This window comes from Fistularia commersonii, chromosome 16 (genome assembly GCF_037954325.1).
Source record: "Fistularia commersonii isolate RoL2024-O1a breed Wild chromosome 16, RoL_Fcom_v1.0, whole genome shotgun sequence".
NCBI lineage: Eukaryota > Metazoa > Chordata > Actinopteri > Syngnathiformes > Fistulariidae > Fistularia > Fistularia commersonii.
This window is the reverse complement of record NC_141299.1, coordinates 12127711-12149658: the sequence shown is the minus strand read 5'-3', so window position 1 is coordinate 12149658 and position 21948 is coordinate 12127711. Positions and strand designations below refer to the sequence as shown.

Here is a 21948-nt window from a genome sequence, read left to right as displayed (position 1 = left end):
GTCTTTGTAGTGCCTTTTTCGGCTTCAGCGAGAGTAAATGCCCATTTTTCATCAGAGGGGATCAAAGGGCGTCTTTACGGCTATCCCATGATGCCAGGGAACACTCAGCATACCCTGAATTTGACCCGAGCTCTTTTTCAATCAGCTTTTTTTTTTCGGATCGTCGTCATTTTTTTTCCCACCCATGAAAGGGGGAAAGTAAAGACTTTTTTTTGAAAATATCCAGACGCCCGCAGCTCAATTCATATCTTTTCTTTCTCAGGTTCTCTCGAAATCGCGGGCTAGTTATCGAAAGTAGACCATTTATCAGCCCCTTGTTGGGAATGTGCCAAATTCTGCCTGCCCGAGAGCTTTCGCTCCTTCCTTTGCGTTCGCTTTTTGCCATTCTTTGTGTTGTCAAGGACGTGTGCGGATGTGTAGCCGAACACAGTAAATGGAGCAGTACAACTGGAAGTTTTTTGTGTGTTTTGTTTTCTTATTACCTTCAGAAAACTAGATTTGTCAAACTTAATTCCCGGCTACTTTTAAAACACAAAATTGTAATGAAAATGGTATTTTGATTAAATCGTACAAGACTTCATTGGGAGTCCAGTAGGACAGATGATGTGGATCAAACCACAATTACCAAAATACGCCATTTTTGGTGCAATAAACCAAAGCAAATGTTTTTTTTTTTTGTTTTCACGAAAAACATCAGGGATTTAAATACTGCTTATCCCATTTATACATAACCGCCCCGGTTGATATCTCTGCAGGAGTATAAGTCCTGAATAGAGGACATCACCACTGACCCATCACACCCACAACATGTTCTCGCATTAGAATTATGCATGAATAGCCTTTTCCTACAAGCCATCACTCTGATACACACGGAAATCCACACACACTTTGTCAAGCACTAACAATAACATCTGTGCCCGATCACCACTTTATATATTTTTTTTTATTTATTCAATCACCTTATTACTGAAACAGACATTGCACTCCGAAACTTTGTCTTTTGTATTATTTATCATGTTCTTATACAGTCATTGTTTACCTTCACGTCAGTTCGAAATATAACTGTCAGCCGCAGCCAAGTTCCTTGTACGTGTGAACATACTTGGTCAATAAAGCTGATTCTGATTTACTGCATGACTGATTTAGCTGTTCGGTACTCCTTGACTGAATTGTAAATTGTGATTGGTAACGCTGTACAGGGATGGACCTGTACGTGCAGCCAAGTTACACCCATGTATGAACACTTGCCAGGCCAAAAAAAAAAAAAAAAACAGCAGACTCTCATCACTACAAAATGCCCGTGATGTGAGGGATGAGAAACAGGAGCAGAGCCAGTTACAAGCACTAAAGTTCTCCAGACATGAAACATGAATTTGGCCCCGAATTTTTGCTGTTCATGGATGAAATGCAATAATTAGAGACCCATTTTCATTATCATCAAATCACATAACAAAAAATTCCAAACACTTGTACGTCCCTGATACATCTCCTGCAGCTCCTGCTGGCCAATCCTGTTGAGCATTAGTTGTTGTGGCTCATAAAGCTTTATCTTTGCGAAAGATGATAAGGGAATTGCTAGAAATTGCCTAAATTCAGTCACCTTCCCTGCAGCATGTGAACACTTAAGATGTATGTATGTATGCATGTACGTATGTATGTATGTATGTATGTATATTACTGTATCCATTCACATGGCCTTTATCATATCGTTAGGGTGCAATGTCCCATTCCGTGCAATACGCTCGGGAAAGATTGCGCTCACCGCAACACTTCCTGTCACTTTTTGGCATCCGGCTATCAACTACGCCGCTGCCTCCGATTGGACGAGACATGAGTTTGGCAGGAAAACAAACAAAACCTTGGTTTCTCGCCAAATGTCATCAGACGAGCAAACATCAACCCCCTGCTGGAAATCACAAAGATCCCCTAGAGACGGACCAAGTTGCCAATTCTTAAGGCTGATAATAACGTGCACATGTTCTAAATTTGCCAATTTTCTCTCTGTAGATATATTATTGATTATTATTATTATCTTTGAACACCACAGTGCCTCAATAGTTTTGGGATACTCATTGAATTTCCCTCGATGGAATGCAAAGTGTTTGAGCCCTTGGTCAGCCTATCACTGTCCTACTTAAAAGTAAAAGTGAATAAATGTCCAATTATTCCAAATTCAAAGAAATTATAATACTGGAAATTGCAAAGCTATACTGAATCAACACCTCTTGCCGGTAAGGAAACGTATTCTGCCCACACCGTATGTTTACATATACTGTAAATATACAAACAAGCAGGGTTTCCCAATGACTATTTCACATATCACACTCACTGGTTTACTTTCACAGCCTGAAAAATCACAAGTCAAGATTAGTCTTATTAATACCCCATGCATGGTCTTAGATACACACTCTGAAACCACATCCGAGCTGTGGTAGCACCAAACGGTATTTCAGACGAGCTCCGTCGTTTTAGTCCAAAAGAAATTTGGGACATTTAGCACACTTATGGCTCAGTTATGGCACTGGTGAGATCTTTGCGGGCCAGATGTGGGTCTCAGTTCTCCCGCTCTGATGGATATTTGGCACCAAAACACACAAGCAAACAAAGAATTTTGCAGTTTTTTTTTTTTCTTCAGTTTTTTTTTTTTTTCGTCTTGTGGCCGCTTGTGGTGTTTGTACTTGCCACCACCAGGATTTGTGGAAACAGCTGGGAAGTCCATTTTCATTTTCACCCAAGTCCCCCAACCCCCAATGCCTCAATCTCACTTTCTCTCTCTCTCTCTCTGAGCTCTCCTACCTTTCCTCATTCCTCATCAGGAAACGTCCATGAGCACTCCACAAAGAAACTCTATTCTGTCAGTCCTAAGGGGCTGGAGGGGGGAAGGGGGATTTTTTTTTTTGCCTGCCAGGTGTCTTTAAGGCTCACTCACACACACGCACACACACACGCACAAAAACCGTGTAAATGCTATATTTTCCGAGAAAACAAAACTCTGGTGTTTCATGGAAACAAGGGAATTAGGGATGAAAAAAATCCTAACAGAATTTAATGAAGTGGTAGAGAAATAGAAAACGTGCCTGAAGTAACAAACCGGAGGAGGGAATTGGATAGATTATGGGGAAAGAACAGAGAAGACCTTGGACCTAATGACCTTTGGACACATAAAAACATATCTATTGAGGTAGAATGAGAATATTTTATATCGGTAAAATAAGGGGTCACGGTTCGATCAGCCTGTGTGCAGGTCAAATAAGGACAGGGGGATGGAATCTCCCTCACTGATGAAGGGAAATGAGGTGAAAAGAAATCAAATGTATAAATTTCAGACACAACTTTCAGCTGCCAAATGAACTGAGCCACCTACTTACATCAGCTCGCCATCGCTTCCCACCGCGAAAATACCGCAAGCTTCTGTTTCAACTCAAGAGACGAACACCCACCGACTGGACCCGAAAGGAGATGGGAAGCCGTACGAGAGATCTGAACGCTCATCAAACGCTGGAATGATGAAAACTAAAACAAGTCTGGCCCGATAGGACGATCACTTATGGCAAGAGCCGCGGGTGTCTGGTTCCACGTTCCAGCTTGTGTAAGACCCACTGGGTTTCTCCCAGACCTGTCTGAGTGCTTGACGTTCATCTGCCAACAGTGATTCACGCTGTCTTGAGTCAAAATCTTGATAAACACCATTTAAACAACAGTGAGACAATTCTTTCATTAAATGAAAGATCACATGTTCGGCGTCTATTATCAAAGTTCAATAAACATAGAGGAAGAAATTAATGAGAAAACTCAATCTCATGCTTGAATAATGGCTAGTTGGATAAAGTGATGTTCATTTGTTCCAGGATTATAAGAACATATTAATATAAACTGAGCTGAATCGACATAAGACTAAGGATGAGCTCTCACCTCTCTCACACTGTGGTCCGGTGAAACCGTAGACGCAGGCACATCTGTTCGGGCCAATGCAGCGCCCACCATTCTGGCAGCCGTTCTCACACACAGCTATGGGGCAAAGAAAGAAACGGTTCACATAGAATCACTTTTTTTTTTTTTTTCTTTTTACTCAAAGTTCCCAAAAACATTCGACGGTAAAAGCTAAGTTTTTTTTTTTTTTTTTTTTTCTGTGTGTGTGTGTGGAGGCTGCATACTTTTCCCAGGTTTGGTTTCTCTTCTATGGATTTCCTCAAGTGTAGTTCAAGTTAACTGCGTGCAAACAAGCGGGATATCACACCCGTGTGTAGAACGTGAAACGGTTGTACCCCGTGGCGAAATGCCCGTTGCGCTCACGACTGCTCGGGATGACACACGTCTCGTGTCAACCTTTGTCTAGATTGCGGTTAATGTCTCTGTGTTTAGTCAAGATCTGTCTCTGCTTTGTGTCCTGGACAGCAGCGGGAAATCCTGCCAATTCATCTACGGTTTGAGGTCAGAGAGCAACTGCGTTTGTGTGCAGTTTTCTTTGACGTGTCCGGTGGTCGCTTCGCCTTTGGTTATGTCTGTGCACGGAATTTCATTGGCTAGAAATAACAGTAGATCTCAATTTTGCATGGCAACAATGCTTTCCAAGGTTGATTTTCATCACAAATTAGGGCTACAAGTGAGGGAAATAAGAATACAGCATGTGCATATATTGAGACTAACTTGCATTGTTGCACAGTTAGCGGAGCAAACATTTTTTTGAATTTTTGGGATTGTTTTACTACTTCGTGCTGTTTCTGGCCGTTGTTCATCAAATATGGAGACTAGACAGAAAATTTTCAGTTTGTTATACTCGTCACAGCAATGATCCTCAAACAAAAACACAAAGAAACATGAACCCGTATACACCAAAACACACACACACACACACACACACACACACAGAGAGGGACGCTGACACTCGATGAGGGTGCACTCACGTTGTCCGCAGTGGCTGCCCGTGTAGCCCTTTGGACAGGAGCAGGAGTCCTCTAAACAACTGCCGCCGTTCATACACCTGACATTGCAGGACTGAACTGCAGGGGAGAGAAAAAAAAACAAAAAACAAGAGTTGTAAACATGTACATGTAGGATAAGCGGTATTTTTATGGATTGAATAACAAAAGGAAGAAATACTTGACATTACATCCTGACAATCCTTGCAAGGAATTCAATTGAAAAAGACAGATCTGAGCTATTTAACTGTTTTGACTTGTCTAAGGAGGCTCTTAGTCGTCAAGGATACGGCGAATTCGAGACCGAATCGAAAGATTTCAACGAGAACGAACCGTGACCCGGATGACTGAGAGCCTCCATAGTCAGGTCACGGCACATTTTGGGATGACCGTCCCTAAGGCTTGTGTTTGGAGTTGGAAATCGAACTGAAGAAGCTTCTTGGACGAGAGGTGAAGAAATTCAAGTCCGGTTGCCATGAAAAGATCCCAACAAAAAAATAGTTTGAGTTGTGTGATTGTTTTATCCAGTCTCTAAGGTCTTAAATGTCTCTTCCTGTCATTCTCCTCTTTGTTTTGTATATACATAAATTCTATTTGCTTGTCAAAAACCTTTTATTGATCAACTCACTCGGCTAACGGCCCCCGTCACCGCAATTGATCGGGAGCCATAATTGACTGCATCATCATATTAGTTCATTGTCCTATTTTTCCAACCTTCTGCGAAGAAAACAAAAGGTCATTCCCAAACGGCAGAAGACGCCACCGCGTTGTTTTTGCAAAACATCTCCATTCGCTTGGCAACTGTGGCTCGGCGGACGAGGCGCGTTGCCTCTCAATCCAAGACACGATCACAATTAAGCAGAAAAAAAAAACCCGAAAGCAATTCGTCCGCCCCGCTTTCTGCAAAGAGACGGTGCGTCAACCGGGTGAGAGGTCCGGGGTGTAAAGCAGCGCCAGCATCGAGACATCGGCAGATGTACAATAAGATCATCCAGCCGCTCCGACGCATAACACAAACACACTCCTCGGCAGCTTCTTGTGAAGATACCTGTCAGTTGACCGTGGTTCTAGAATTTTCTCAAATCCTCTCCTTTCATTTAAGCTCCGGAGAGGGATATTTCATTGTCATTTAATCCCTCGCGGTTTTATTTTCTTCATTTCTCTACTTTTCCGTATCCTCTCTTGCCTCTCAGGCTCGTCTATCTAAATCTTAATCGCAAGTTCAACATTAATTTCCTCTCTCTTCATACCTCTCTTCTCCTTTTTTTTTTTCTTCCTCCATCTGTGTGTTTATGTCTCTTTTCTGTCTTTAACATTTCTGGCATGCATGGCAGAGCAGCTGAGGGGAAATAACTGAGCTTCCCCGTAGCTGACTTTGTCTAATGAGACTTTCTGAGTTTGCACACTTGCCAAGCGGAGGCATTTCAGGCACTATAATCCCCTCGCTCCGTTCGACCGAAAACGCTAAACGCTCTATAGGTAGCTCTCGGTTTTCGACACGCAGAAAGCTCGTGCTGCTGAAACCTCGAATCCCGGCTCATATCTTGGATTAGAACACGGCGCAGTTTTCCGTAATGGTATGACGGCGGGCCAATTCGCTGAAATTGTCAACAAAGCGCTCATTTGCTCGGCGTATCCTGTGCGCCGAGAAGAAGTTCCAGTTAATTTTCTAACGTGCAACACTTGGCAGACTCCGTCAACATTTGGCAGAGTCCGCCTCTGGTCTGGATCGTGTCTCATGACAACACGGCGATAAATTAAAACGAATACCTCAGGACTCTGGAACTGGCTTGGTTTTTTTTTAGGTTAGTGTATTAATGTGCATCTCCTTCGCTCTCCATCTATTGAGAGGTAGGTCAACCCCTCCTCTCGAATTTCGACCTCAGCTTCATTCAGGACACGAGCCGCGCACTCCGCTGACTCTCCTTCGACGGCCGGGCCAACAATAGGAGCAGTGATGTGAAAAATGAATAATGATTGCAGTAAGTGATTACAGTTTTCCCTGCAATGGAACAAACCGTGGAGGAAATTGTTCCAGCGTGCTACAACTCAGCCCTCCTCAAAGCCGAGAGCGAGTGTGGCATACCCTCCGCCCCGCCAGAAAGTGTTCCTGGCTAGGTTCGGCGGGACAGGGCTTTCTCTGTTCGCAGAGCGAGCTGTCATGTGTTTTCTTTGTCATCGGAACTAGATGGGCGGAGAATGAGGTGGATAAGGGGGAAGCAAACAAGCGCATTTCGAGACAGAAGGAGATGATCTCACTGGCTAACTTTGCTTTTCTCACCCCCACATCCCTCTCCCCTCCACCTCTTGCCCCCCCCCCCCAAAAAAAAAAAAAAAACACGGCACCGCATCCTCTGCAGGTCGGGGGGGGGGGGATTTACCCCGATGCCCCGGTGCCTGGAAAGCCGCACGTGAAGGGCGACAGGCCGGGAGGTGTCGGGTCTGGGGTGGGCGTGCATGAGTGTGCGTCTCAGATGATGACGATGGAAGAGATTAAGTTTAGCCGCGCCGCGGCACAATGCACCTCTGTATTCTGCCGGTGTCGTCGGTCGGCCGCTCACATCTGGGCGGTTTTACGAGAGCCCGCGAAACACAGGAAGTCCCGGTGTGTCTGTTGAGTCTGCGAGTGTGTATGTTAGTTTCTTGCGTACGATGGAAAACGGAGGGGGTTTTATAGCCGTTTATTGTTCTGATTTATGCGCACTTCAAGGACTGTCAGCAGCTCGGCGCGCTACACGTCTCTTGAGACGCAGTTTTCTCACCTCACGTGTTGACTTCAGTTACACACCTTTTTTTTTTTTTTTTTTGGTTCGGCTTTGACCGCATGACTGAGCAGTGACATGGTCGCACATTGGAGCTTTATTCAACGGGATGGCTCCCTCCGAGCACACGAAAGCGTGCAAAGAAAAGGCTCAAAAATACAGTGCTTTCAAAGCTACATAAGCATTTGCAAGAATCCACGTTTTTACAACGTGCTAACTGACAGCATGCGTCTCAGCACTGCAATAACAATGTTGTAAGGGAAAATTAATCAATATGTTGCTACTTTTACGTTTTTTACAAACTCAAACCTGTCCTTGTGTCCAGGTTAGATTGAGAAACGACGGTCATCGTCCAATAACTGCAGAAGACTTATGACGAGTCCATCCACTTTTATTAGTTTTGGAGAAGAAATCTCTCCGCAACATATTGCTAAACAGTTCACACGTTGCACTCGTGCACGGTCTGCGATTTCCTCACCGCGCGACGAATAAATAATAGTCCCTGATGTGGGGCTTTTTGTTGGCCAATATCGGCACCCGCCGGCGGCGTCCGGGTCGGTCTCGGTTTGAGGGCGATGTGGATCAACGAAAAAAAAAGCTGCGTGAGGTGATTTCGGCGAGGTTAAAGAATTGAACGCAATGATCTCTCTGAATGTTATCCTCAAAAGGGTTAACTCTTGAGCCCGCGTGCATTGTATTTCTTTGAGTTTTAACGACGCCTATCTGTTTCGTGATATACCCAACATCAAAAGCGAGGGACATTTCTTCAAGAGAAGTGATAATGTCATAGCTTCTAATTAAAAAGATTACTTTTTTCCCAGGGTTCACTAACGCCCCTTCTCAATGGCCAATGGAAGCCTGTCAGTCCAAAGACAGCTGTTTCTCAGCATTTGCGGAGGAATGTCGGCGTTAATGATTTCATAATTACAGTTAGGAGGACAAGGTTATAAAGCTGACCTCACGCAATCCCCATTGCAGCTGCTCAATCAACTGCACCAACAGCGGGTTTATTACAGGGGTGACTTACGGCATGAGCTCGGCTTTACGTGAGAACCGACTTGTATTTCCGGGTTAAGGGATCCGTGCGACTCCGAAAGTCACCTTTGCTCTCGTAAAAGCTTCTCCGGCTCTTTGTCTCCTCGAAACGTAAAGAAAAAGGCTTCCGGGCTACCCAGAGAAAATCGTGTTTGAAAGGCATAAATGTGTTACTGATTTATTTAAACCTCTGCATTCCACAGGCAAGATGTGAGACGTAAAGATGTTATTTATAACCTAGTGAACCGAGGCGCTAGAATCGGGCCGTCCAGGTTCAGGCTTCCAAACAAATCTCCACAGAGCTGCAATTTGTCTCCTATTACAACGAATTATCCTTTTAAACGGGGGGATTCACTGAAAGAAGAAAAAGAAAAGGCCGAATTGGTACATTGGGAAAACAAGATATGCAGAGAACAGATTTGGATTTCTCTTAACGTGACCTCTGAGACGGTTATTATTCCGAGAACACTTTTTCTCCGCGAGTGGGTCTCCATCAGGCAGAACTTTGGGAAAAAAATATTGAATGGGTTTGAACATAACATCATCGGCCCGGGGTCATTAAAGATTTTAACTTGATCGGGTCTCACTCACCCATCTTTACATCCTCTCTAAGTTTTAAATCAGAATTCTTTGCCCGACTATATAAATGAACTCGTATTTACAAAAGCGCATCTCACAACAAATGAAAAGCAGTCTTGCTGGCATCGTAAAAAAATGACATTTATCAGATTACTTGTCTTTTAAAAGGTTTGCTCTTATTATTATTGTTATCATTACGTCTTTTACAAAGCAGATGTTTGACAAACCAAATGGCAGAGTATTTGAAACGAAGCAGACCTCCATGGTAACAATCTGTAAACTGACGGGGCTCGAGTTTAACTCCGCTCATAAAGTTGTTTGACCTTAGACAGTTTTAAAAGTTTTGAATTAAACCTTCATTAAAGGCCAGAGACTGACAGACACCACCCGAAAAAGATTACGGGAATATCTTTCCCATCATCTGATCAAAGAACAATAAAACTGCTCGTGATAAAATTGATAGTTTCCCTCCGCTGCATTTTTAACCCCACAGGAGCCAGTGAAAATCCAGGTTGAAAAAACAAACAAAGAATGTGTGTGAATGATCAAACCGAATTGGCAATGCCTTTTCTCTAATTTATCGCCGCTCTCCGCCTTTGCCCCCCGGAGGAGCCGGGCTTCAGAGCTCTTAGAAAAGCACTGACTCTGCGGGAGATCCGAATGTTTCCTGCCTTACAGGTCACGGGCTGTTTTTCTCCAGTTCTGCCTCCATGCCCTCCCTCTCGGGGTCATCCTTAACTCCAGCCGATCGACATAAGAAATCTATGATGACCGCATTTTCGTTCCGATTACATTTCGCCGAAACCGCGTTTAATCATCATTCGCTTCCAAGTCGGTAAACTGTTTAGTTGCCGTGGATATTCATTAGCTCAACCCTCCAATTGGCCCATTGGACTCATCAATCTTTGTCCCATTTCTGGAGGCTAATCACCTATGTGGCACATTTCTCTGACTCCACTCCATCAGTCTCGACTTTGCGGTTAGACACTTCTGATTGTTAAAGTAGAGGTAATGGGGAATAATTTGTATCACTGTATTTGACACTACATATATATACTGCTCAAAAAAATAAAGGGAACACTTAAACAACACAATGGAACTCCAAGTCAATCACACTTCTGTGAAATCATAGTGTCCACTCAGGACGCAACGCAGATTCATTTTGACTTGTTTTAAGGACATTACATCAAAGTTGGATCAGCCTGGAGTTTGTTTTTACACTTTAATTTGGAGTGTGATTCCTAATCCAGACCTCCATGGGTTGATACAATTGATTTCCATTGATCATTTTTGTGTGATTTTGTTGTCAGCACATTCAACTGTGTAAAGAGCAAAGTATTTCATAAGAATATTTCATTCATTTAGATCTAGGATGTGTTTTTTAAGTGTTCCCTTTATTTTTTTGAGCGGTGTATATATATATACAATCTAGTATGTGTATGCATACATGAACACTTACTATGTAGGTTCATTCCAGCCTACCATTGGCAGTGCAGAGAACCAGACTTTGGCATTGGCTCTTTTTTCTGGTACACTCACCACCATCGCGTTTGCGCGGACAGTGATGGCCGCTATTTATTAAATCCTCACACACACAATCCGACCCCAGCCGCCCACGCCATGTAACACGCACTGAGTTAAGGAAAGAACTGGCCTTGGACAATCAGAACGGAACTGTTCGTCATTCCCAAAAGAGCATACAGTGTTTTTGTCAGAGTGGGAGAGCTCAACGACAATGGTGCGTCTATCAATGTGCAAAAATCGTGCATGAGAAAATGTGTGTTTAGCAAGCTTAATGGAATGTGAGCATGTGTAAAGCATCTGGCCAGACTAGTGAGCTGATGTTGGCCTACTAAAGCAGTAAACCCGAACTCTTTGCACAAATATCAACACACTCTTTGCATGTTCCACACATGGCGATAAAATGCTGTTTTTTTTTTGGGGGGGGGGGTTGCATGTTCTATGTGACGCCATATTTGATTGCTACACACGTTTCACTAATCTTGCTAAGTGAAACGTGGATTGAGACTGTATGTATGCAGTAAAACACCTCACTCCACACATAGATGAACAAACACATGCACTCACTCACACACACACACACAGACACAGACACACACACACACATATCCTAAATGGTCTGTAACTAAGCCCAGAAGACTGAGTTGGGGCAAGCAGACTCTCACTTTAATCCTGACAAACTCTGTGACCTGCACATTTTGGTGCAGAGCTGGGGCTGCATACGCCACTATTACTCTGTCTCCAGTACTATTCTGGCTCCCATGAGAGCAGGGTGGGACCATTAAATCTGGGAAATAGTCTGGTAAGTGGATGGTCCACCAGGAACTGGAACTCCTCAGTGTAACAAGAAACACAATTTTGTCAGTAGTTTGGATCACATGAGGAATGCAGCTCAAGGTCCATTAGAGGAATAATAGAAATATGCTAATTCTGTGCTTAATTCTAGGCATGGACAGAAGAAACTAGACGAGGGGACAAATTAATCATGTCTCGCGAGCTTACCAACGAAAGGATTCTTTCACAAGGCTGCTATTTGAGACGTCTGGCTTTGAAAAAAAAATTCCTTTAAAATTGTGTTTAAAACAATTTTTCAGGTTTTCGACAGTCTGAATATATCATGGGCCTCATGACTTGATAGCCAGAGGAAAAAAAAAAAAAAAGAATGTACTCATTTACAAAGCCTCGAAGCGTGCGCGGATTCAAAAACATTTCACAAAAATGGTAAAATATCTCTATTCATAATAACTGTTGCAGATGTGGACAGATTCTTATCGACTTTTTGAGTTGCCTGGGAATACGCCGGGTCCATGAAATGTCATTAAACCAGTTAATGCACAGCAGGCCTTGAAATCGCGAACAATCGCATCAAACGTAGAAAAACGGACGGTTTCGACGAAAATGGGAAATGACGGGTCCGCTTGCTTTTGCTTAACCAAATTAGCCTCTTATGGTCGTTGGTGTTTAAGGGATTCAGGTTTCTGTGTGTGCTCGATGGACGCAACGTTCACAAACCTCCTGCTCCTGCTCCGCAGCTGGGAGAGTGCTGACCGTTTAAACAGGTACAGGTGTTGGGTTTGGAACAGAAGCCGTCGCCACACGGGTTCCTGCAAATTGCTGACAAAAGGAGAACAAGAGTTGAATAAAGACATCCGAACAATGCATCCCATCTCTGTGGCCTTCAAATCCTAACTTTTGAAAGGAGTGATGTGACAACTTACGAACAATGCATTGGTTCCCTCCTGGCAGAGTCTTCCAGCCGGGGCAACAGTATGAATGGAAGCGGGAACCGCACACATTGGGCCTGAGACAGAAAAGTAAAGGACAAACAAACTCACTGCAATGGCGGCTCCGCAAATTTTCTCTTATTTAGCTGAAACCCTTAAAGAATGTGCAGAGATTAGATTTATATTTTTTTAATTGTCCAATATCCACATGAGCTTTGCTTTTAGAGTAAACAAAACAAACTGATACCGAGCAACTTTCAGTGATGGATGGCCAGATGCTTGACAGGGTGGGCGGATGTTTGGTTTTTTTTTTTTCCATTATTATTTTGGGAAGTGGGGGGGTTATAATATGTGAAGATATTCAAGTCTGAATTTCAACTTAGAATGACAGGATGCAAAAAGTCTCCCCCTTTCTCTCTCGTTCCATGTCTGACTGTCCCGTCCTCTGGCAAATATCCCATGCTGTGCTTCATTCACTCGCAATGCTTCTTTACAGCGGAGTCTGTGCAGTGACCTTTGACCCCTGTCTGACAGATGTAGGAGTCATCAGAGCTTATGGAGCACTTGATTTGCCTGACAGGTTAGCCACAAAGCCTTCCTCCGAGGAAATGGCTAAACCACATCGACAGATAACAGTCTCTCACTCTCACTTTCTCCCGCTCACTCATTCTCTGTGACACACACAGGTGAAGCTAAACATGCAGTCTTATTGCACAACTTAAAGGAGGAGGGAGGTAGGGCTGTATTTTTTAAATAAAGCATGAAAAAGTATATACCTTAACATTAATAACCTCAATCTAAAAGGTTTAAATCCAAAATCCAATCATGCATCTATTGAAAAAAACAAATCCATCTATGAGTGTGTAGTCCTGAGTAACACACATTTGGACTCCATTAAGCTCGGTATGAAGCTGAAGACAATCTTGTTGTGACATTATGAGGACTATAACTGCAGCCATTTCTGTCAGAGGCTTATTTTTTGCATTTACTAAGATTCCAGAGACCATAGCTCAGGAAATTAGGTAAATCTGCAAAAGTCTATGGTCTTAGAAAACAAATCTCTAAGTATATTTCTTAAACTGGGCTACTTCTCCCCATTGTCAATACTTATTAATGTTTATAGAGACACTTGATTGAATAGAGGTCGCAAAGACTTGTACATTTAGAAATGATCTCGAGGAATTCTCAAGGTATGGGCATTCAAAAAACACCTTTTAAAATGCAAAATTTACCTCAGTCATTATCGTGCACCTTTGTTTTTCTGATCTCAACTGTTATGTTGAAATAAATGTATAAAAGAAACCTAAATGTACCGGTGACTGGTTGCCGTATACTTGCCCAATCCTCCGTAAATAAAAGTTAATTAAAAAAAGCCACATTTGTTCGCTACCCCCGTTGAGCAGGCATTGCCCAAGGCAAGTAAACAACTTTAGAAAGCCAGCAGAGGAACTCACACATCTAGTCAAACATCCTGTGTCATTTATTTTGCGTGTCGTTTTTAGGAGTATTTTTCCTGTAATAAGCGGTGAGTAATGACTTGGCTGAAAGCGTGGGCAAATGGCGGGGAATCACAACCTCACTCATTCAGGGGTGCAAAACATTTACCTGCACTCTTTTAACTGTCCTAGAAAGCCGACGTTTTTCAAATATGTAAAGAGATATGCAAAAGGAAACTGTTATGAACTCCTTTGGATGCATTGAAACAACAGTATATCGACTACTTCTATTGACTTTTAATGAATGGATGGATGGATGGATGGATGGATGGATGGATGGATGGATGGATGGATGGATGGATGGATGGATGGATACGCTAATTTGGGGAGTTTGCATGTCTAAGTGGGGTTCCTCCGGGTTCTCCGGTCTCCTCCAACAAACAAACGGGATCTTCTTTGGAGCCCCAAAAAGTGCCAAGGCGTGTGAATGAGAGGGTGAACGGTCGGTTGTTTCTATATGTCTCCAGCACCCCTCTTGTGACCCTGAGCGCAGGATAAACCATGATAGATAACGAATGAAAGAATGAATAAAAACTCAAATCAGTAATTATTGAAGTGAAATACCAAAGCATCCATTTGAATATAAAGCTTTGTAATGTTCATTTTGGTTCATCAACTGTTTTTCCCCCCTGTTTGTCCCCGACATAAATATTTTCACAATATTCTCCTACATAATATAGAGAACATCGTCAACTGACCTGCGACCGACAGAATCCGAGACTTTTCTCATCACTGTCTAAATATGTCATGGTTCGAGACAAACCCCAAAGCCGCTATAAAAAAATGTCGTGTTGATTTACTAGTTTATCAGCCGCTCTGTTTAATGCTGCTCGGAAACCAAAAACACACAAAGGTAAAGCATTAAACTCGACAGTTGGCTATAAAAGGGGGTTTTTGTTTGCCTACAAACTCTTTACTTATATCACCAGTAAAAACGGCACAACGGAGGGATTTTTTTTTTTTTTTTCTGATGTGCTTCTCAAATTTCCCGTTGAGCGAAACAGACGATGGAAATCCTCTCCTCCTCAACAGACAGTCTCCGTAGTAACCCTAGGCACTCACCCGGAAGATGACAGCTGGGGTTCGACTCTGTAATTGTCAGTGTGCCGAGCACACCTCCGACCGCATTACCAGATGGCAGAGGGAACAAGGAGACAGACAACAGGTGGGCCGGCAGAAAGATATGTGTGTGAGAGCGGTTACAGAGGCTATAGGTAAGAAATCGGGGCAGGGGATTCGGGGGGTGGGGGGTGGAGGTGTCGTTACTTTGGCGGAAACCGAAAAACGTGCGTCGAAATCGTGAGGCGGGCGGCAGGAATGCAAGCGGGGAGAGAGAAAGACAAGACGGTGGGAAAGGAAAAGGAGCGGAGGATCAGTGGGAGGGAAAGCAAAACAAGTTGATGTCGAGAAGAGGAGGAAGCGGGAGGAGGAATGGGAGCGGAAAACAGAGATACGGAAACGAGGGGAGAAAAAGGCGAGGCCGGTAGGGGGGTCGGATTTTTGGAACAGAGGGACAAAACCGGCCTCCGGAAAAGCTTTACGGATGCATCGAGCGAGGGATCGACACTCAGTGAGTGCTGAATTTGATTTCTCTCCCCAGATCTATCACCGCGCATAGCGCCGAAGATATTCCTCTTTACTGACACGGAGGATGTTAATATATGAAGGATTATACGGGCCTGACCCCGAGGTGTTCTAGTTTGTTATTCTTCCTCTGTCTCTTTATCCTGGTCTTTCCTCTAGGTCAATGCCTGGTCTCTCACTGAGAAGAGGCTTTGGAGAGAGAGAAGTGAAGTCGAACAGAATGAAAGACAGACTTTAAAAAAAAATAAATAAAAAAAAAACGAGTTTAAGCCCCAGGGGTTTTCCTCAATATTGAAATGTCCTACTGTTCTCAGGGCTCAATCTAAAGGAGATTAACTCTTCGGCGTCCACGTCGCGGCCTTTGAAGCTGCCTTCTGGGCCGTGAATGCCTCATTAACAGCCATTAATAGTAATAAAAAGGAAATGGTTGCCACCTCATTTAAAGAAAAATATGAAGAGTCGAGGGGGGGAAAGGATACAGAGTTCAAGGTTCACGTTTGAAAGATCGTGAATCCCCCCCCCCCTTTGCCAGTGGTTTCAGTCGAATGGCTCTCGTCTTTGATTTCTGCAAAAATCAAAATTAGAAAGAAGAAAACCGAGACACACGAGCAGAAGGTGGCTCGTGGGGTCCGCCCAAAATACAGGAATCCACAAGGTCAAAGTTCAAGGCAGTTAAGGGCTGGGGGGGGGGGATTGGAGACCGAGTAGAGTCAAGAGCAGAAGTTCAGTTGACAGAATTCCAGGTCAGGTGTCTGGGTCTGTGTTTGTGTGTGTCAGTGTCCCGGTCAAAGGTCAAAAGTCATCTTCCTGGTATTCCGACCCGCCTTGCGTATTGTTGTACGCAGCAACACCTGGACCTCTTACTCTCCTCTCAGATCTGGAGGGGATGATGGAGGAATGCAGTGTAGAAAATCACCCAGGGAAACCGATATCAATCAGCGAGAGGAGAGCACTCGATAACTGGAACCAGAAACCTGTTCCATAGGTTCACTTTGGAAATAGCAAACGCGTTAAAGGTTTTTTTTGTATTACTAAAAAAAAAAAAATGAACTCGATAGGTCACCGCTGAGTTGAGCAGCGCGTCAATTTAGAGAAGGATACGAGGCCGACGTCAGGAGGGCGACATTTTCGCTCGCTCCCAAAAGAGAGACGGACGAAAGAAATGTTATGGAATAAATGAAAGATGCAATGAAATGGAGGAGGAAGATGATCGGGGGAGAGGAACTGAGTAAACAGAGGAAAGGGTAAAAAATATAGTAGAATGGGGTCATACATGGAGGGGCGATAAAACGACATGAAACAAAAAGTGACGTTATAATGTCGTACCAAAGTACATTCGCTCGTTTGTCACTAATAGAGAATTTTCACGGAGACGGCAGCTTTTGTTGGCCATGTTCTCCGGTTATTACTCTGCGTAATAAGAAGGAAAGAATGAAACAAGTAAAAGGAGGCAGTTTATCATGAAATGATACGGCAGTGTTGCGTTTTATGACATGGTGTACCACAAAAATCCTTGAAGGGATGTTCGACTCCTGCGCTCCTGTTTCCACGAAATAAATCAACATCAACTCGATTCCATTTTAACTCAAAAGATTTGCTGGAAAGATAATATTGTTTTGTGATTTGTGTTTTTTTTTTTTTGTTTGTTTTGGGCTTTTTTTTTTTTTTTTTTTCAAAATGCTCGGTTTGTAAGCGATTCCTACAATCCTATTCGGTACTAACCAATGAAAAGGTGCAATTTGTCTGACTTTATTCAAAGTTGGGTTTGGTGCCGTTAAATTTAGACGATCGAGTTTACGAGTTGAAAACAATACTGTATGACGTGTTTGCGCATCGTAAGGTATCACTCCAACTAAATAATTGTTTGTTTTTTTGCTTATAAGCACAGACTTTGGATAGGTAAATACTTACAACCATAAGGCAGATGGGGAAATTAGCAGTTGTTGAAATCATAAAGGCTTTTCAGGGTATTTTTTTTTCCTCTTCCTGACTTAAATCTTGCATGTCAAAACAGGAAAATGTATTTCATTCTCTTTAAAATAGACAAGACAAGAAGAAAAAAAAACAAAACAGACTTGCTCGCTATGGAAGACCTACTCCAGGAGACCGAGGTGGTTTTAACATTATCCTCATTCCCTGCTTGTGGCTGACCATGTGCCAAGTCATTCCGAGCTCGAGGTCTCAAAATTCCTAGCAAAGGCGAAGGTCGATGAGTTAAAAACGAAACTTCCGTTTGCTTCTGCGTCTCTGCAAACAAGATTTCTTTTTAGAACCATAAATATCACACCCTCGCAAAAGGCATCTGAGAGCGCGGGCACAAAATACCTGCCAGCCTCGCACTTTCCCTCCTTTCTCGATTCAACCGAGCAGTCAATCATCCATCCAGTGAAGCAGACAAGGCAACCGGCCAGCCAGCTAGCCGGCCAGCCAGCCTGCAGTCTGATCAGATACCGCCCTGGAGTGGCCTGATGCCAAGCTGCAGTATGTTGTAGGAGCCAATAAATCAGAGTCAGTCAGCATCAGATCCAGTACTACCAGAGACAGACCAGGGGATATGAATTTCTTGCCAGCAAATAAACACTGCACTTCAGCCCAAGGCTAGCATAATGACGCTCATTAAACTCACCTCCCTCTATCTCCCACATAGAGAATCTCATCGAGCCACACAGAGTTACTTGCGGCCTTGTGATCGGCGCGACCGTTTTAGGGCGAAAAGCATGGGATTTTTACACGTCTTGTTGTGTCGGGTTTGTAGTAAAAACTCCTGTTTTTCAGTGTTTTTTTGGCCCCACACAGCATGGGGATCTGTCAACAGACAAAAAGTTTACCTGCACAGTCCAAATGTGATTTGATCATCCCTTAGCTTTCCTCCACTCTCAATGAACATTATTTATTTATTTATTTATTTTAATCTTGGAAATGATTTTATTAACCAACTTCTGATGAGTTGCAAATATTCTCCCCCAAGCGACGCTCGAACGCTAACTGGAAATACTGGAAATGCGTATTTGCTATGGCTGACTGGCCACAACAAATGAGGGGCGGTTTAGAATTTCACATGAATTCAAATGATGCTTGAGACTCAGGCAAAAACCTGGGTCTCTAATAAAGTAAATGAATAAGATAATCCAATATATGCAGAGGGGAATGTACAATAGTGCTGGATTGCGGTGTTAAAATTGAATTTCAGTGATGCTGTATAATCCCATCAAATATTTATTTCCCATGAACATTTCATTCCTCAAGCGGTGGTGTCTCCAGAACTCCCCAATGTTATGGAAACAGTTTTCAGGCTTTTGTTCTCATGAAACCACAGGCTATCTGATGGAAATAATATGTCGGTGCACAAGGTCTCTTGATCTCTGTCCATTCCGTTAGACAACTGCGAATGTGAATAATTGTTCGGGTCAGTTAATATATTTGATTTTCATAAATCAATCGGATCACCCTTGAAGTCGTCCAGTCAAAACTTGTAAAGTGTCTAGACCGCCGCCTCGAACCACATGAAGAGAAACAGAAATGCCGAAGGACTTCAATTTTCTGTTACTCTTTAGTGAAGAAAAAAAACGTTCCTAAAAAAAAATATCTGGCTACAAAGATTTCCTTTATTTAACATGGCTCATTCCCTTCTGTTACAACCCAAATGAATGACGAGACGGATTCATCTATTCCTATTATGCAGCGGTAACAGTGACAGAACATGTTCTGGGCAGGAGGAGGACCCTCCACACCTAAGAGCCACTATTTATGTCCATCGCTCTCCCAGATGATTTCATCATATCTGTAATTTTCTTCTTTTCTCTCTTTTTTCCTGCTCTCGGTAACATCTCCTGCTGCTTTGTCACCTACAACAGGGAAACAAATGCCCCTTTTCATACCCCCTTCGGGTGATACGAATACCTCATTTCCTGTGGCTTGGCAACGAGCGAACCATAAGCTGGGACAGATGGGAGTCTGATTGGAATAACTGATGTAGACAACAGGCACTTACAAAAAAATCTTTGTTTTTCATAAAACAAAATACAGTGAATACAGCCAATACGAAGATTCATGAAGTTTGCTAGTGAGAGGTAACATGATCTCTGCCGTCCATGACATTGGATACCTCTCACCCCCCCCCCATGCGGAGACTCAAATAAACAACACCTTTGAAAACACTGCAATGCATACATGTGCATTCACAGCTAACACAAATACACACACACACAGCATTTTCACCCATCATCAACCAAAACCACTGGGGATCGCAGTCTGCCCACCAGCAGTTCCAAACTACTTAGTCCAGCTTAACTAATATACTCAAGGGAATCTGGGTCACACATCGGCCCCTCATGAGATGTATAGAAAGCTGCTTTTTCCTGCCTTTCCCATGAAAATGCCAATTTGCTGTAAATGCGCAGGGAGATTTCCAGTGTGACAAGAAGGCTGTTGAGGACAAACATGCTTTTTTTTTTTTCTTTTTTTTTTTGGATGGAGGGGCGGGTGGAGTGGGGGGAAGGGGTGGGGGACAATGTGGTAGTATTCAGCGGCATAATTTGGTATAAGACTAGCCTGGCCTCGGACCAGAGAGCGCAACGGTTGAAAGAAAGCTGCCAGAGAAGAAGAAGAAGAGGAAGTAGGGGGAAAGTCGTTTAAAAATGCAAACCCTCTCCAGCAACAAAGTTCTGTGTTGTGTTTGAAAAACGAATTTAATGTGCCGTTTTGCAAATTCAGATGTGCTTTTCATTTCAGAAGTCCCAAGAAACCGATTGTAAAACCTGAATAGAGGAAGTACAGTGCACATCGATTCAATAGCAGCCAAATATAATGAGACACACGTTGGTTCTCGCTCTTACCCTCTCAGCGTCTCCTGGCCGCGACGTCGAACCCGCTGCACCTCCTTCTGGTCAACGGTGCCGGTGAAGCGACTCGCTTGGTACGGCCCATTCCCGGTTTGGCCGCACACCACGTGGACCGCCGCCAGACACACCGCCACCCATCCCAGCGGCACCTGAGCCGGATTCCTCGATCCCATTGGTCTCCTGGCTGTCCCGCCGACCGAAATACCACCTTTATACTGCTTCTTATCTAGATCTCCGTTCGCCTTGCGGACCCAGGCTGGACGGGGCGATCTCGACCTGGATCCGGACCAAGTCCTGGCGTGCACTCCAGGGTCGTTGCTAGACACAAGAAAAGATAAAATGCAAGCTCGGTAAGAAAGATGCGAAGCACGGAGATACCCGTGAGGATTCTGTTCACCGATCGCACGATGGGATGCGATACTTCTCTCCGTGTAAACTACTTCGCTGTGGACTTTTCAACAGACGCCAGCTTCTTTGGAGACATGCTCATTTGTTAAATGGAGAAATGAGAGAACATGTGATTTGGGGATAATAAAGAAAAACATTCAAAGCGGGGAGACAGTTACATTCTGTGAGCCAGCAATCTGTTTTCACTTTCGTGCAGTTCAGACCCTTCGTACGAGGGGTTTATCACACCGCTGACACCAAAACTATATGCACTGACAGAATACAGGGTGGAACGTAGCAAACGGATTAGCGGGATATGTTCCGTGTCAGTCTCTCAAGCATTTATCTTCTGTTTGATGGAAAAATATATTGAAATTTGCGCAAATTGTCTGACTGAGAGAGGTTTTGGAAGCATCTATCTACAATGAAACCCACTGTGTTGACAGAACATCCGCTGTTTATTGCAGTGGCTCCAACAGGTTAGGTCATGACCCCCTGAAAGGTTGCCAGATAAAGCTAAAAAGCGCAAGGATTAAATGCATTCATTTGCGAAAGCGGCATTGTTACAGTTCTTATCCCTCGAAACAGTCCGATTCGTTTGCCTATGACAAAGGATCATAATTGGACGCCGCACAGAAAGTCTTTTGCCTAGAGGGAGACAGAGAGGCTGACCGGAGGAGTTCGGCATCAGAACAAGAACCGGAAGGTCGAACACCGAGGCAGAAAATGATCAGCAAATTAAAAAGTGTAACACTCGTTTCATATTTTGAAATCACAGAGAAAAGACACGGTATTCCGCTGATAAGGCAAAAAAAAAAAAAAACTGAATCGATTACACTGGAATATGCTGCTCATCGCAACTTCTATTGTCTCACAGGTGCAACCCACATTGGTTCGCACAAAAGTGAAACATTCATAGTCTTAAGGGATTAAAAGGCCGTGAGGTGCATTTCGGTTTCTTCGCCCGGATAAGAGACCTCATTTGAAAGAAAGAAGGTCGGTCCCTGTGGTGAAATACAACCTCAGCACATCCACCCTCCAGCCCTCCGGCCCAGGGACAAACCGCATTGCAATGCAGTGTGTTTGAGGCCGGATGATAA

General features: G+C 43.6%; 1 protein-coding gene across 1 annotated transcript in view; it reads right to left on the bottom strand.

Moving 5' to 3' along the window:
- fbn3 (fibrillin 3) overlaps positions 1 to 20738 on the bottom strand; it is a 65530-nt gene extending 44792 nt beyond the window's left edge. Inside the window, exons 1-5 of the mRNA XM_086161677.1 lie at positions 20456 to 20738; positions 12535 to 12617; positions 12329 to 12430; positions 4905 to 5000; positions 3913 to 4008 (exon numbers count right to left, since the gene is read on the bottom strand). Of these exons, the coding sequence (XP_086017803.1) occupies positions 3913 to 4008; positions 4905 to 5000; positions 12329 to 12430; positions 12535 to 12617; positions 20456 to 20634 (556 nt within the window). The 5' untranslated portion in view covers positions 20635 to 20738. The remainder of the gene's footprint in view (positions 1 to 3912; positions 4009 to 4904; positions 5001 to 12328; positions 12431 to 12534; positions 12618 to 20455) is intronic.
- Positions 20739 to 21948: the final 1210 nt, after the last annotated feature.